Here is a 16,842-nt window from a genome sequence, read left to right on the forward strand (position 1 = left end):
GTCGGGCACGGTATGTATGGAAGGCCCGTCTACGAGAGGACTCTCTCAGAGTCCCAGCTGCTCGAGCAGCTCCCCTCCGATCTCACGACGCTTATTCGCACTGCGTCGGGGACTCAGTACCTCAACGCGATTGCACTCGCCGCATTGCACCCGGGATGCACAGAGAGCGTTTTCACCCTCTACGAACCAATCGTTGTTGATCTAGCCGCTCGGTGGCTTCGATCGGATCCTCGTATCGACTATATTCACGTCCTGTCGGCATTCGCCCGCATTCTACCGTTTGCGCCGCATCTACGCCCGCTTGCCAGCCAATTCGCCTCATCACGCGCTGGCCCTCTCTCGGCGCTGGCGGCGTCGAAGGAACTGACTTTGCTGCAGTTGGATGATCCCACGGTTCGAACTCTTCTCCTCGCCCTCTTCCGACTCCTCTCTTTCGATCTGGAAACATTCTCGACAGCCGTTTCGCCGCTTCAACTTCAATCTCTGTTCCAGCACCAAGATCCAGTCATTCGATACCTCGCAGTCCGATGTTTCGCTCTATACATGCACGCTGCCGACGCAGCCACCCAAAAGATGCTATATGTAAATACTGGAGCTGCGCCTATACAAGGAGATTGGGAAGACATAACAATCGACTACCGTCTTTTGGGCCTATGGGAAGAGCGGCGCTGGGAGACTCTTGAAGCTCATATTCGGGACCAAAGATCTTCTCGGTCATATACCGAGGCTTCCGCACATGTTGAGAGGCTTCGGGAGTTCTTCACCACCAAAACCGCGGAGGTATGCGGCGTCTTGATTCCCAGGCTGAAGGATACCCTCCCTTCATCATCTTCTCCCGTTATCAAGACACCCACGGCTATTGAAAATCTGCGCCGCATCGCAACGTCCTTGCTTGGATCCAAGCCTATTCTGCTAGTCGGCCTGCCTAACTCTGGGAAGACCTCCCTGATCAACGATATCGCTGCCACTATGGGCCAAGCCGAATCCATGGTCACCCTCCACCTGAACGAACAGACAGACGCCAAGAGTCTTCTTGGGATGTATGCTACCTCGTCCGCCAATGGGTCCTTTTCATGGCAGCCGGGTGTTTTGACGAAGGCTGCGAGGGAAGGTCGTTGGGTCCTCATTGAAGACCTAGATCGCGCTCCCTCTGAGGTCATCGGCCTCATCCTTCCGATCATTGAGCGAGGGGAGTTGACGATCGCCAGCCGAAGGGAGCGGATCAAGTGTGCAGAGGGCTTCAGGATTATTGCGACAATGAAGTCTTCATACAACATCGCGGGTGAAGAAGTCGCCCCGAATACGTCAATGCTTGGCAGCAGATTGTGGCAGAGAGTGCAAGTTGCCTCTCTTCCCTTGGAAGAAATGCGCAATGTGATCCTGCGAAAGTTCCCTCTGCTTGAGTCTCGTGTGCCAACCATCATGGATGTGTACCACAGAGTCTGCGCTGCTTTCCATGGAAGCCTTGCCATCAAGGGCTCGCAAGGCCGTACCCCCGGATTCCGCGACCTGATCAAACTGTGCAGCAGATTGCACCGACGACTCCAACGTATAGGTGCGAAGACTGGGTTTGAAGCTACGCCTGAGGGGATCGAAGACGAAATTTTTCTGGATGTGGTCGACGTCTTTCTCAAGTACCTTCCGGAAAGATCGATGCAGAGTTCTCTCGCTTTTGTGGTAGCCGAAGCGCTTCAGATCTCGCCCCAGCGAGCCCAATTCTGCCTTCAGGAGCGCACTCCCACCTATACGGATAAGAACAATTCTCTCGTCATCGGAAGAGAATCTTGTCAGAAGATCAAGGTTCCGAGCAGCTCGGCATTGAAGCTGGCAGCATCAGCATCTCGCTTTGCCTCTACGCGAGCTGCACTGTCAATCATGGAGCAGGTCGCCGCCTCCATCCAAATGGCGGAGCCAGTGCTACTCGTTGGAGAAACTGGTATCGGAAAGACGACAGTTATTCAACACCTTGCCACGCTGATGCGCCAAAAGCTCACAGTTGTCAATCTGTCCCAACAAAGTGAAAGTACCGACCTGCTGGGTGGGTTCAAGCCTGTTAATATTCGAACAATGGCAATCCCGATGCTCGATGAGTTCAACCAGCTATTTGAGCTCACATTCTCGGCAAAGAAGAACCAGAAGTTTTTGTCTTCGGTGTCCAAAAGTGTTTCTTTCTCGAACTGGCCGCGCTTGGTGAACTTGTGGCATGAAGCTGTTCGTCTTGCGGATGGCGCCTTCAAACCATCTCGCGATGTTTCAAAGGACACTGAGAATGGCGATGAGCAGCCCTCAAAGAAGAGGAAGTTGGAGTCACCGAAATACCAACACCTTCGACAGAGATGGGAGAGTTTTGCCGCTCAGCTTGGTGACTTCGAGGCTCAAGTTTCTCAGGGAGATGCCAAGTTTGCATTTGCCTTTGTGCAAGGAAAAATTGTGCGAGCTCTCAGAAATGGAGAATGGGTTCTTCTGGACGAAGTGAACCTTGCTTCACCAGATACACTCGAGAATATTGCCGGTCTCTTGCATCATGGTAGCGAGGGGTCGCCATCTGTCTTACTTTCCGAGGCTGGCGATGTCGAGCGAGTTTTTGGCCACCCAGACTTTCGTATATTTGGCGCTATGAACCCTGCTACGGATGCTGGAAAGAGAGATCTGCCCCCTGGCCTGCGTACACGATTTACCGAGTTTTACGTCCATTCCCCCGACACTGAATTGGACGATCTCCTGGCGTTGATACAGAAGTATCTCGGCGACTTGACTCTTAGCGACCATCGAGCTGTGTCAGATCTTGCGCAACTATACATGGAAACCAAGAAGCTCAGCAACGAGAACAAGCTGACCGATGGAGCCGGACAGCGCCCGCACTTCAGCATTCGAACTCTTGTTCGCGTTCTCATCTATGTCATTGACCACGCCCACATTTACGGTTTGCGACGAGCAATTTTCGAAGGATTCAGCATGAGCTTCTTGACCGTGTTGAGCTTGGCGTCAGAGCGGTCTCTCACACCTCTCCTGGAAGCTCACATCTTCGGCAACACCAAGAACGCAAAGTCTCTTCTTGGCCAAACCCCTCGGCCTCCGGCGGATGGCAATAACTATGTTCAGTTTAAGCATTACTGGATGCGATGCGGTCCTTTGACACCAGAGGAGCAACCCCACTACATCATTACCCCTTTCATCGAGAAGAACCTCAAGAACTTGGTCAGGGCCACTTCGACTCGTCGATTCCCCGTTCTGCTGCAGGGTCCGACTTCGGCTGGAAAGACGAGTATGATCGAGTATCTGGCAAAGGTTTCGGGAAATAAGTTCGTCCGCATCAACAATCACGAACATACAGATTTGCAGGAGTATCTGGGATCCTACATTTCTTCGGATGACGGTAGTCTGCGTTACCAGGAAGGTGTCCTGGTCGAGGCTCTGCGGAATGGGTATTGGATCGTTCTCGACGAGCTCAACCTTGCCCCTTCTGATGTACTGGAGGCACTTAATCGACTTCTGGACGACAACCGTGAGCTGTTCATTCCGGAGACCCAAGAGGTCGTTCATCCACACCCGAACTTCATGCTGTTTGCCACGCAGAATCCCGCAGGTCTTTATGGTGGCCGAAAGGTCCTCTCACGCGCTTTCCGCAACCGCTTTCTTGAACTGCACTTCGATGATATCCCCGAGAGCGAGCTGGAATTTATTCTGAAAGAACGGTCTCAAATCGCGCCGTCATTTTGCACTCGAATCGTCTCGGTTTATAGAAAACTCTCATTATTGCGCCAATCGAACCGGCTTTTTGAACAGAAGAACAGCTTTGCCACGCTCCGTGATCTTTTCCGCTGGGCTCTTCGGGATGCCGACGACAAGGAGCAACTGGCTATCAACGGTTACATGCTTTTGGGAGAACGCGTGCGCAATCCCCAGGAAAAGGCCGCTGTGAAAGCCGTAATTGAAGAAGTAATGAAAGTCAAACTGAACGAGGATGTCCTTTACAGCGATGCGCAACTGGAAAAGCATGCTCCTCAAATAGCCGAACTACCTGCCGGTATTGTTTGGACCAAGGCCATGCGGCGTCTCTTCATTCTGGTCTCGAAAGCACTGCAAAACAACGAACCGGTCCTTCTTGTTGGAGAGACTGGGTGCGGCAAAACCCAGCTTTGCCAGGCGGTTGCGGAGGCTTTCGCGAGGGAGCTGTTCATTGTCAATGCTCATGTCAATCTGGAGACTGGCGATTTGATTGGTGCCCAACGACCAATCCGCAACCGGGCCGCCATAGAAAAGCAATTGCTGGATGATCTTCGAACATTTATTTACGGAGAACAGGCTGGTTCAACTTCCCTCGAACAGCTGAAGCAAGAACTGGCCGCAATGGATGCAGAAGTGCGGCAAACAAGAGACCAAGAACTACTCAGGAAGATCGAAAAGAATATGATTCGGTGCAACGCTCTTTTCGAATGGTCTGATGGAAGCCTTATCACTGCCATGAAAACAGGCCAATTTTTCCTCCTTGATGAGATTTCCCTCGCCGACGATTCTGTCCTTGAGAGACTCAACAGTGTTTTGGAGCCTCATCGATCAATTCTCCTTGCTGAGAAAGGTCCTATTGACTCTATGGTCGTTGCAGATGGCGGGTTCCAGTTTTTATCGACCATGAATCCCGGCGGAGACTACGGAAAACGAGAGCTTTCAGCAGCACTCCGGAATCGTATGACTGAGATCTGGGCACCGCAACTGTCAGAAGATGAGGATATTCTGCCCATTCTTCATATGAAGCTGAGCTTGAAGGATGAAAGAGTCGCCAAAGCCATGTTGCAGTTTGCGAAATGGTTTAAAGCAACGTTCCAAAACACCTCAACCACATCTCTTTCCATTCGTGATCTTCTTGCTTGGGTAGATTTTGTCAATACGTGTCAGACATCTGATGCCGTATTCGCAATTGTTCAAGGTGCTGCCATGGTGTTCGTTGATACACTAGGCGCGAACCCGGCTGCGATGCTTGCTATCTCCTTGCACAATCTTGAGGGTAATCGACAATTGTGCCTTGACAAACTCGGCGAATTGTTCCAGGTCGATGCCTCGAAGATTTACTGGGAGTCGTCAACCGTCTCCGTGGAGCCAGGATTTCTACACGTTGGCCCGTTCAGCCTGCCGACGATTGGAGACACAGAGCCTGATCCACAATTCACTATGGATGCCCCAACAACAATAGCCAATTCCGTTCGAATTGCCCGTGGTCTGCAATCGTCGAAACCCATTCTCATGGAAGGAAGCCCTGGCGTCGGCAAAACCACGCTTGTGACAGCTCTTGCCAGAGCTCTCGGCAAACCTCTCACTCGAATCAATTTGTCAGAACAAACGGACTTGACAGATTTGTTTGGTTCTGATGTCCCCGTGGAAGGTGGAGATGTCGGACAATTTACATGGCGCGATGCACCCTTCCTCCGAGCCATGCAGCGTGGCGACTGGGTCCTTTTGGACGAAATGAACCTGGCTTCGCAATCTGTTCTTGAAGGTCTAAATTCTTGTCTGGACCACCGTCAGCAGGTATATATTGCCGAACTCGACCAGACTTTCAAAAGGCATCCAGACTTTGTACTATTCGCAGCCCAAAACCCACACCATCAGGGCGGTGGACGAAAGGGACTTCCTGCATCCTTTGTCAACCGGTTCACAGTGGTATACGCAGATAGCTTCACAGATGCCGATTTGAAGAGCATTTGCGCCAAGCTGTTTCCCGGCAGTCCTTCTCAGCAGACAGAAAGACTGGTTGACTTCATCTCCTTGCTGAACATTGCCATTGTGAACGAACGCAGGTTAGGTACTGTTGGCGGGCCATGGGAAGTCAACCTGCGAGATATTCAGCGATGGCTCCAACTGGCAGACCGAGGGAATTTGCAGATTCCGACAAAGCACTTCCTGGATATTGTCATCAGTCAACGGTTTAGGAGCGAAGAGGATCGAGTTTTGGTTTCCCAGCTTTATGACCGCATTTTCACAGACTCCAATGTTGGTCGAAAGAGCTACTATCACAACCTGACACCGGAGTATCTGCAAGTTGGCCTAGGAATCTTGTCCCGAGACTCCCTCTTGCAACGCACAGCTGAACCGCAAATGAAGATCCTTCCTAAAGATCTCCATGTCCTCGAGTCGCTCATCCTGTGCATCGACAATTCCTGGCCGAGTATTCTGGTTGGGCCAGCTGGATGTGGCAAAACGACACTGATCAGAAAGCTTGCCGCCGTCAATGGTGCGAATCTGACGGAGCTGGCTCTCAGTGCTGATACCGACACCATGGACCTTATCGGTGGCTTTGAGCAAATCGATCACCGAAGGGAAGTCTCAACCTTTGTCCATGATCTTGAGATCTTTCTTCAGCATCAGATATTGCACGCGCATGCATCAGGTGAGGTCACAGATGTCGTTACCTCAGCCCTCCAGATTTGCGAGCACCTCAAGAGCTCCGAGGCCTCACTGGATGCCATTCTCTCGTCACTGTCCAATTTGTGCCAGTCTTACCCTGAACCAACCCTTCAGCAATTGCTCAGCAGAGCCCAAAGCCTGGGAGATGCTATCAACCAGTCCGACAAAATGAAGGTTGGTTTCGAATGGACTGAGGGTGTTTTGACCCAGGCCGTCCAGCATGGGTACTGGGTTGTTCTCGACAATGCCAATCTGTGTAATCCATCTGTCCTGGATAGATTGAACTCCCTGACTGAGCCGAATGGTACCCTCATTCTCAACGAACAACGTACGGAGGATGGATCTGCTCGCATTATCAAGCCGCATCCCAATTTCAGACTCTTCCTGACCGTGGACTCTCGTCACGGGGAGTTGTCTCGAGCCATGCGGAACAGATGCGTTGAGATCTGCTTCATGGCGAACGAGCTTCAACAGAGTCCCGCTTCACTCGGCCCATCTTACACCTGTGAATCCTCTCTCTATCGCATGCGCCAAATTTGGAACACCAACATCTCCGTGCCTTCGGCTGCGTATGAAGACTCATTCGAAGTACGCTTGGATCATTTGTCCCCAACAGACCTTTCCTACCTTCAACAGTCACCCGGCATATCGCTTAGCCACCTTTACGATTCCAATGTGAAAGAGCAAGCATTCAATGTGCTGCAGCGCTATTCCTCTCTGCTTCATGACAACGAACAATGGAGACCTCTCGACATCGCAGGAAACCAAATTGATCTAGGCGGAGCATCTCTTGGGCTCCAGGGATCTTTGCAGCCACTTCACCCTCTTGTGAACGAACCTCTCGTTTCAATTATCGGAGCTAGTGATGTCCGATCGGGGCTCAGCATTCTAGCCTATTTGCAAGAGTTCAGGCTCAACATCCAACAGTTGAAACAGAGAATGCTTCAAGCAGATGCATCCGGAAAGCAGCTGAAGCCAAGTCAAATGACACGTTTGGAGCGATCACTGGCCTCGAAACGGATACCCTCTCTGATGAAGGACACGACGCAACCTGTTGGCGATTTCTTGTCGGATTGTGGTCAAACCCTGTACGACTACATTCAAGGCTTGGATCATGTCGCTATTCAAACCCCTGAAATCGTTACGGCTATCCAAGCAGTGATTTACCTCTGCTGGGATATTTTCAGGGCCACGGAAGTCAGCCAGGTTGACGAGGGTGAATTCCAGGTCTATCTTCAGATTGGTCGGAAGGTTTGTGCCGCGATTCTCAGCACGTTACCAGTTCTGAAGCCACTGGAACTCGCACTGTCCCACGCGCTGGACCGTTTCCAGGAAGGCTGGGCATTGAAGACGGGTCTTAGTATGCAAAGAATGTGGGATGCTTGGAGGCCTGTCACTCCTATCACGCAGGAAAAGCTGCAGTCCTTGATCGAGCTGGAGACCACAGTATTTGATTTCACTACCTTGGCTTTGCAAATGCGAATCGACCTTTCTCAATTGAGCAGCATCAGAAACTCGCTGATCGATGCCCAACGATTCATCCTTCTGGACGGCGCCGATGCAGATGCACTTGTGCAGGGAATCAAGCAGACTGTGACGGAACTCTCTCAAGCTGTTCGACGCTCCGATTCGACTCAATACCCATACTTCTCGGAAGAGTTTGAAGCGTTGTGCCAATACCATGACCTTCCTCTCTCGAGCAAGCGGAGCCGAGACGACCCAGTGATCCGAACAGTCATGCCATTGCTCGCCGGTCGCCCTGCACGCCCCTTGGACACATCTAATTTCCAGAGTTCCGTTCCGGACATGCTCCATAGGATCTCACTCTTTTCGGGAGCGGCAAGCAAGTCAGGCTCTGCTCTTGCTGTAGAGGGCATTGTTTCTTTGTCGCTGCTAGGCAAGCTGGCATCAGTCAGTGCTACGAGTTTGGGGCAGATGGACATGCTTGAGGCAGAGAAACGAACACTCTCCAAGGCTATTTCTTTCAGCAGTCAACAAATCTCCATTGATCAGTCTATGAAGCTCAGAAGCGTGCTTGCGACTTTGACAGCAGAGTTGGTGGTCTCTCACCAGGAATATCTTCATCCACACTGTGCCCAACACCTGATTACACTTCTTCGTGCTATTGAGACTGGTGACTCGATGGACAATCAGGCTTTGGACGAGATTATCTTGGATCAAGGTGTACCAAATGATCACTTCTTCAAGGCTTTCTCAAGGAAAGTTCTTCCGAGCCTCATTCAATCCTTGAAACAGCACCATCTTGATCGAGAGCAAAGCATCAGGGCCACTGGGATGGCAGCTGTGCAATTGGCCGTCATCCTTCTGAAGCTCTTCGTGCCGGACAAGCCGTTCGATCCCTCTCTCGGTCTGGTCGTTCAACGCAAACGTCATTCTCAACGCCTTGCCGAACTCAGTGCCAAGTCTGAAGCCATTTCATCGTTTGAATTGACTTTCTCCGGTCAATCTTGCAACTTGCGTTCAGATCTCTTGCAGTCTGAAATCCAGAATCTGGGCTCTGCTCCTCCTCCGTCGTCAGTTACTCGGCCGCAGCAGTCGCAGCTCAGCCTTTTACAAGGCGAATTCGCGAACTTGATCAATTCCGTTCTGAATAGGGATCCTGAGCAACTCTTGAGGTCGACCGAAGATGTTCCGCGGTCGAAGGAGATGATTCGCCTGCTACGTGAGAACATCCACCAACTGGGCCGTCGACTCAGTGCGCACTACAGGTCTTATGACGACATCACAGTTCCTGTTGTTCGTTTCCTTCAGCTGCTTGACGTTGGCCTGTCCCTCGGCTCTAGTCATATGGAGCAGTCTGGCGACCTTCAAGACATTCAATCCGTAAGCGAACGAACGCCATTCTTAGGAGGCAAGATTCACCCTGTCCTCACGACCGGCAACTCCGAGTATCCCTCATCAAGTCCAAGCAACGCAATTCAGATGCGCCTCCATGAGCTTTCGACTCTTTCAGCCGCCAAAGGTGCAGACTCAACAATTCTCAACGTCAAATCTACGCGTGATACTGTTCGCTGGATATTGGCAGACTTCCATGCACTGTGGAAAACAAAGCTGAAAGAGGACCAGGAACAGGAGGCGGCAAAGTCGGACCTGTATCGCTACAAAGGCTCGTGGGAAGATGAAGAGGAGGTCAATGAAACCGAATTGCATCAGCTTTTCCCTACTTACGAGGATGACTCTCTCCATGGACCTGAGGGTGTTGACCGCGTTGACCCTAGAGCCATATCTGTGCGACTTGCCTCGCTTCATGAAAAGATTGTTGGAGATCAGTCCACCGGAGCGGAATTGTCTACTTTCGTCAAAGAATCTGCTCGCCTGCTAGGCTCCATGTGGTCAAAAAACAAAACCACGTTGTCGCCCGTGCAGCCGCAGGATCATCTGCCTGCCGTTCTCTTGCTTCTGGACGATGTGGTAGGAGAAGGGACCGAAAATCGCCCGAAGAACTACAACTTCTACACCGACTCGAATCTCCTCGAGGCTAGAAAGCTTGTGGATTTCACGCTTGCTATCCAGTCTCGCTTCCTTCAGATCCAAACAGCCTGGCCCGAACATGCTGTCCTCCAGGATGTCATTACCTGCTGTACGGAGATACTTCAATTCAAGCATACCGAGCCGGTTGCCAAGTTTCTGACCAAGGTTGAGAAACTTCACTCTTTTGTTCACGAATGGCAGCTGGTGGCTAGCAGAGAGTACTCGGCTGCTTCGCTCTATGATGAAATCACGAAAATGACCATCGGTTGGCGCCGCCTGGAACTGTCAACGTGGGCAAAGCTACTGGATCTTGAGAAGGAACGATGTGATGAAAACGCAAGTTCATGGTGGTTCATCGCCTACGAAGCCCTCTTCGGTGCTCCTGTTCAGATGGCGGAGGCTGGTGAGACAGACTTGAGCGAGCACGTTTATGGCGTGATCTCCACCCTGGAGCAGTTCTTCCAATCTACAACTCTGGGTCAATTCACTCGGCGACTAAATCTCGTTGCGAACTTCCATGCTCTGCTTGCTGCCTTTGTCCAAGATTTCGACTGCCTACAACCGCTTGTTTCTGCGCTGGGCAACTTCCTCTTCCATTATCGACCTTTCGAGGCGCCGGTGGAAAAGATGCTCGCTGAGAAGAGGTCGACCCTTGAAAAAGACATCAAGGAACAAATTCAGCTGGCAAGTTGGAAGGACACTAATATCGTTGCGCTGAAGGTAAGCGCCAGAAGGTCGCACGTCAATCTGTTCAAACTGGTCCGCAAGTATCGCCAAGTTCTCGGCCAATCAGTGCAGCCTGTCCTCGAACAAGGCCTGCCGGATACCAATGGAGAGGCTAGTCAAGCTGAAACTGTGATGTCAGCTCCGCCTTCTGTGTTCCCTGAAGCCTTGATCATTTGCCAAAAGGATACCCAGTTGTGGTCAAGCAGAGCACTCAGATTCCGAAACCCAGACGGCACAGCTGGGAACATGATGAACGTGTATTCGTCACTTCCTGCGGAGTTCGACGTGTCCAATGAACTTGAGGCTTTCACAGTTTCCGTCATCGAGAGCATCGACGAATTCAAGTCTCAGACGCCGAAGACGCTCACTGAGGAAAACAAGGATGATGTCCAGCATCTCAAGGTGCAAAAGCGTCGACTCTACGCGGATACTCTCAAACGCCTCTTCGAGATGGGCGTGAAGCGCAATGCCGGAACCAGTGTGATCGAAACTCAGACCTCGCTCGCACAAGTCCTTGCCACCAGCGCAGAGTTTGAATATGGCAGTACTACCCCGAGCTCGATCCAAAGTGCCGACTCGTACTTCCACAGGCTTCTGGACTACCTGCCCCGTGCCCGCCTGGCTTCGCGCAATTATTCCGAGGAACTCAGCAACGTCGAGGTTTTCAGAAGCATGGGATCTATTGAGCACCTTCTTTTCATATCCAGGAGACAGAGAGGTATCATCTCGCCAACGCTTTCCGAACTGGCGAGATTCAGATCTACGCTCGGCACGATGGAGAATCTCTGGACAACGGGCTCGGCGTTGCTCTCAAGAGCCCAGCCGGCCGAAGTGGAAGATCGGACAGACTTGACTCGGGTTGTTGCTTGGTTGATTCCTATTCTTGAATTGGCCAGCACGATTCTTCAAGTGCATTCGAAGTTCTCGAGTCTTGATGCCTCTTCAATCGTTGAAGAGCTACTCACCAACAAATCTGGGCTTGAGAAGCTGCGCCGATCTCTCGATACCCTGGCTGTTTTGCCATCTGGTGTTGGTTCCAAAACGCACCAGGAGACTGTGCAGCGGACGCGTTCGGCACTTGAGCAGTTGAGCCATGACTTGACGCGATGGAGCCAGTCCCGTCCCGACTTGTCCTTTGCTTTGGATCAAATAGCCCCCTGGGTCCACATCAAGCTCGTCTCTCGCTCGGAATCCATAGCACAAGGCGATATTTCTCTCCAAAGCTTCGACAAGAATCTTCTTGGGGCCATTGACAAGATGCTCATCGGTCTCCAGCAGCTCAAGGATGTGCCTTCCGCTATTGACTTCCCTGGACAACTATCCAGAAGCGATGAGTTCTTCGCACGGGCATTGAAGGCCGTCCATCTTCCCGAAATCACGTCGTCGCTGCAGGCTGCTCTTGATCAAATCCAAAGCCTGCAAAACCACTCCTCTGGCGATATTTCCACCGCGGCCGCTCTAGTTACCAGCGTTCTCCCAATTGCCAACAGATACTATCAGATCTGCCAAGATCTGACGAATCGCTTCATCTCAGTCCACCGTGAGGTCTGCAAGACGTCGTACATCCTGACCAAGACGTTCACGCAGATAGCCTCTGAGGGCTTCTGCAGTCCAGCTGAGGCATCCGAAGAGTCTGGTAAAGATGGCAAGTTGGAGAGTGGAACGGGTCTCGGTGACGGGGAAGGCGCTGAAGACATCAGCAAAGACGTCGGAGAGGACGAAGATCTCTCGGAGCTGGCGCAGCAGGAGAAGAAAGAAGACGCTAAGGAAGAGATGGATGACTCCGCTGACGCTGTCAACATGGATCAAGAAGAACTTCAGGCCGAGACTGGTGAACAGCAGGACGGCGAAGAGGACAAGGAAAAGGATGAGGATGGTTCCGAAGAGGAGGACAATATCGATGACGAAGTAGGAAGTGTCGACGATCTTGATAATGCCGCTGTTGATGAGAAGCTCTGGGACGGTGACCACGACGAACAACAGAAAGAGACCGAGAACAACGAAGGCAAGGGAACTGGCGAGGCTGAAGATCAGGCTGCTGCACAGGAACAAAAGAAGGAGGATGAGAAGGGAGAGAAGGGAGACGAACAGGAGGATGAAGAAGCTGACGAGGATGAAGAGGCACCTGATGATGAAGGCGAGGCGGTTGGTCGTGAAGATATGGATGTGACAGACCCTCAGACCAAGGAAGAGGATGCCCTGGACCTTCCAGAGGAGATGCAGTTGGACGGCGATGAGAAGGAGGGAGGCGAGGAAGATGATGATGATGGCATAGATGACATGTCCGACATGGGCCCTCTTCCCGAAGACGACGAGAAGATGCAAGAGCAGGATGAACAAGGTGGAGATGAGGATGCGGATATGCCACCTGATGAGGAAGTGACAGGAGAGGATGAAGAAATGGGCGACGAAGGCGGTGCCGACGAAGCTGAAGAGAACGGTGATGAGAAGGAAGCCGACGGTGAAGAACCCGAGGAGCCAGAACAAGACGACTTCCTTGCCCAGCGCGACGAAAATGAGGCCGCCGGCGACAATGTTGCTGAAAGTGAAGCTGTCACTGGTGGACTGGGTGCTGATCAGGACCAAAATGAGGAGAAGGGTGCTTCTGGTGATGCCCAGCAGGAGAGCGGCTCAAATGATCCTAGCGCCAATGCAGAACAACAAACGGGTGCTGCAAAGGATAGCGAAGAAAGCAAGCGAAGCCGGGACGCGGGTGGTGCCGACGATATGACCCCCAACGACCCTCAAATGCAAGCCTTCAAGAAACTGGGCGATATCCTCGAGCAATGGCATCGACGACAAAAGGAGGTTTTGAACGCATCGCAGGAAGAGGAAGACTCGCAGCCTCTACCTCAAGATACCGATATGGCCGATGCGGATTTCGAGCACCTCAAGGACGACGATGATGTCGCTGACACCCAGGCTCTCGGACAAGCGAGTGAGGACCAGACACAGGCCCTCGACCAGAACAAGGGCGTGGAGTCTGATATCAAGCCGGGGGAGAATGAAGTGCTCCCGGATGTCTCGGACGACTATCAAGACGCTCTGGACAATCAACTCGAAGACCAGATGCAGTTGGACCGCGATACCGTTACTACGGATGACCAAGCGGCTGGAGCTTTTATTCCCAGTGGCCAGACCTCCCATGACCGTATGGACGGCGCGCCAGAGGCACAAGAAGCTACGGAGGAACTGGACGAAGTTGACACGCAACTCGCGGCTATCCACCTCTCCTCCTCGCTGCCCGCATTGACACCCCAACATGAAGCCAGGCGCCTGTGGTCGCGCTACGAATCTGCGACGAACGACCTCTCACTGTCCCTGACCGAGCAGCTCCGTCTCATCCTCGCCCCGACGCTAGCCACCAAGCTCCGCGGCGACTTCCGCACCGGCAAGCGTCTCAACATCAAGCGTATCATCCCCTACATCGCATCCCAATACAAGCGCGACAAGATCTGGATGCGGCGCTCGATCCCCTCAAAACGGAACTACCAAATCATGCTCGCCGTCGACGACAGCAAATCCATGCTGGAAAGCGGCAGCGGCCAACTCGCGTTCGAGACGCTGGCCCTGGTAGCCAAGAGTCTGAGCATGCTCGAAGTCGGAGATCTGTGCGTCCTGGGCTTCGGTAATGAGGAACACGTCCGCGTCGCGCACGAGTTCGGCAAACCCTTCTCCTCTGAGGCCGGCATGCAGGTGTTCCAGCATTTCAGCTACCAGCAAACCGGCACAAATGTGCGCAAGTTGATCGCCGACTCGATCGCGCTCTTCCGTGAGGCACGCTGGAAGCGCTCCCCTGGCGCTGGCTCCGCGGATCTGTGGCAGCTTGAGCTGATTATCTCCGACGGTATCTGCGAGGACCACGATACTATCCGTCGTCTTGTGCGCCAGGCTCTTGAGGAACGCATTATGATTGTCTTTATCATCGTTGATGCGGTCAAGGGCAGCTCCATCCTTGATCTTTCGCAGGCGAGCTTTGAGCCTGATCCCATGGCTGGTGGCGAGATGAAGCTTTCTATGAAACGGTACCTGGAGGGTTTCCCTTTCCCCTACTATCTTGTTGTTCGGGATGTGCGTGAGTTGCCGGCTGTGCTCGCCACCGCGCTGAAGCAATGGTTTGCCGAGGTGGTTGATGTGTCGTCGTGATGTATGTAGTTTTTTTTTTCCTTTGTTTCCATGTCGTGGCGTTTGGGATGGCTTTTGTATATAAATGATAGATTTTATTAGAACATGTTTGTACATGAAACTAAATCATCTCTACTTTTCCTACAAATGTAGACTTGACTCGTAAATATGGACCGAAAATGCAGTAGATGGCTGCTGGTATCTCATAATATCCACCTTCACTACCACCCATACCTTGAGCCCGCCTCCTTCTTGTTCCGCCTCCCCGTCGCAAAACTTTCCTCCAGCGCTTCACGCTGTGAATTCGCGGCATTGACCAGTTGCTGCAGTGTATGTTTGCCTGGCGCAATGGCCCGCACGGGATTGTGCTGCTGCGCAGCCAGTTCGCTCTGCGCCATCGCCTGGTTCGACGCGTACTCCTGGTCCGTGTTGAAGGTGAGGACCCGCGACTCTGCGGGAATGGCATTCCGGCCAAGTAGCTGGCGGCGCTCGGATTTGGATAGATTGAGATCGTTGGCGATTGTGTTGAGGGATGCGGGATCGAAGGATGCAGCACCAGCGTGATCATCTGGTGTGGTGGAGGGTATAAATTCTGATGCCGGTGCTGGTCCAGCGGATGGGGCTTCGTTTTCGGTACTGTAGACCAGTGGCTCATAGGCTGTAGCGGGTGCGGGGGCCGCGTCTGATCGATCTTCCGAAGATAGAGAGAAGAGGCTGACTTTCGGTTTTGGTGGTGCCGGGGCTGGGGCCGGGGCTAAATCTGGGCCAGACGTATTTTCTGTCTGGGATGTGCTAGGCACTGAAGACTCGGCCGTAGTTGGTGCGGCTGGTGTTGGTTGGGGTGTAGTAGATTTGGGAGCCTTCTTCTTCTTCTGATTCGGTCTTCCCACAGACAACGGCCGAAACATCATCGGATTGCCCTGGAGCTTGACCTGCCCCGAATCTAACTTCTTCTCCTCTGGGGCATCGGTAGATTTCGCAGCACTATCGCCAGGCATGATAGACTGCCCATTCGCCTTTCCATCATCAAATGGCTGACCGATCCCCATCTCCACGTCTGCGTCCCGATCAAATCCCGGTGTTGCGCCAGTCTTCAAGCTGAACACCTTCCGGTTCGGTGGCGCCGGCGCTTTCTTCTCGGCAGCCCGTTTGGGAGCTGGCAGCAGCGCGTTGAAACCGGAAAGGGCACCGCCCCCGCCCCCTCCTAGGCGTGCCTTTTTGCGCGCGGGTCCATCGTCTTGCTGGTCTTGGGAGGGGTCGGGCTTGAGCTCCGGGAGCGCGACGCGGATCTTCCGCGGGTTGCTGCGGTCGACCTGAAACCCGGTAGCCGACTCTGTCTGCTTTGTTGTTACGGAGGGTGCCGCAGGGGTGGTCTCTGGTTCGGCATCTGAGCCCTCGGAGTCGGAGTAGGCTACCAGCGCCATGATGGGAGAGAGGGTGGGAATGGTAGGTGAGTTGTTGAGTCAGAAAGAGTTCCCATGCGTCGATGGAGATTTGTCGATGCCTGACGTTGGCCCATAATGGTGCCCGGTTAATCAGGCAGCAATTTAATAAGGCAGCAATTAAGGATTCTTCTGATTACATAATCCGGGGATTGGGGGCAGTGAGCTTCGCATGCAATCGCGATGGCGCACTCACTCCCTAAAGGACCTAATACGGTGTATCTATAGACCATTCTCATCCTCCTCCAGCGTCTAGTAAACTCAATGCCGAAGCCGTGCACGGACCAAAACCACCACTCACCACGTCATAACGTCATCGGCGTCATCCGGTTTGGCCGTCCGCATCTTCACTGAGCTCCGTAGTATGGGATGGGGGATGGGAGTCTGATTGCAGAATTCATGACCCTCCCAGGACCATGGGATGAAAGACAAGCACCATAGTTAGTTAGTAGAGAATTGACATCCCCTATAACAAACCGCAAGGATCCCAACCTCCCCGATCGATCAATGCGTCATTCGCCCCTCCCCACACCTTCTCCTTCTCTTTCTCTCTCTCTCTCTCTCTGTGTGTGCCTCCCCCTTCCCGTCGGCCCCCGTTCCGTTCCTCAATCCCACCCTCTCTTCTTCCCTCCACCTCCCCATGCCGAACCTAGGA

The 16,842-nt window shown here is 52.7% G+C and overlaps 2 protein-coding genes across 2 annotated transcripts; one reads left to right on the plus strand and one right to left on the minus strand.

The window, feature by feature from the left end:
- Positions 1–12: 12 nt before the first annotated feature.
- N7474_011134 (AAA family ATPase midasin) lies at positions 13–14,766 on the plus strand (the record flags this gene model as incomplete). Its single annotated transcript, XM_057202544.1, has 1 exon — positions 13–14,766. One exon carries the CDS (start codon positions 13–15, stop codon positions 14,764–14,766), a length of 14,754 nt encoding a protein of 4,917 aa, XP_057047828.1.
- Positions 14,767–14,966: 200 nt separating this feature from the next.
- Positions 14,967–16,169, minus strand: N7474_011135 (PRCC domain-containing protein; the record flags this gene model as incomplete). Its single annotated transcript, XM_057202545.1, has 1 exon — positions 14,967–16,169. One exon carries the CDS (start codon positions 16,167–16,169, stop codon positions 14,967–14,969), a length of 1,203 nt encoding a protein of 400 aa, XP_057047829.1.
- Between the last annotated feature and the right edge of the window lie 673 nt (positions 16,170–16,842).

The sequence above is a fragment of the Penicillium riverlandense genome (assembly GCF_028828495.1).
Source record: "Penicillium riverlandense strain IBT 135883 chromosome Unknown utg000011l_segment0_segment0, whole genome shotgun sequence".
NCBI lineage: Eukaryota > Fungi > Ascomycota > Eurotiomycetes > Eurotiales > Aspergillaceae > Penicillium > Penicillium riverlandense.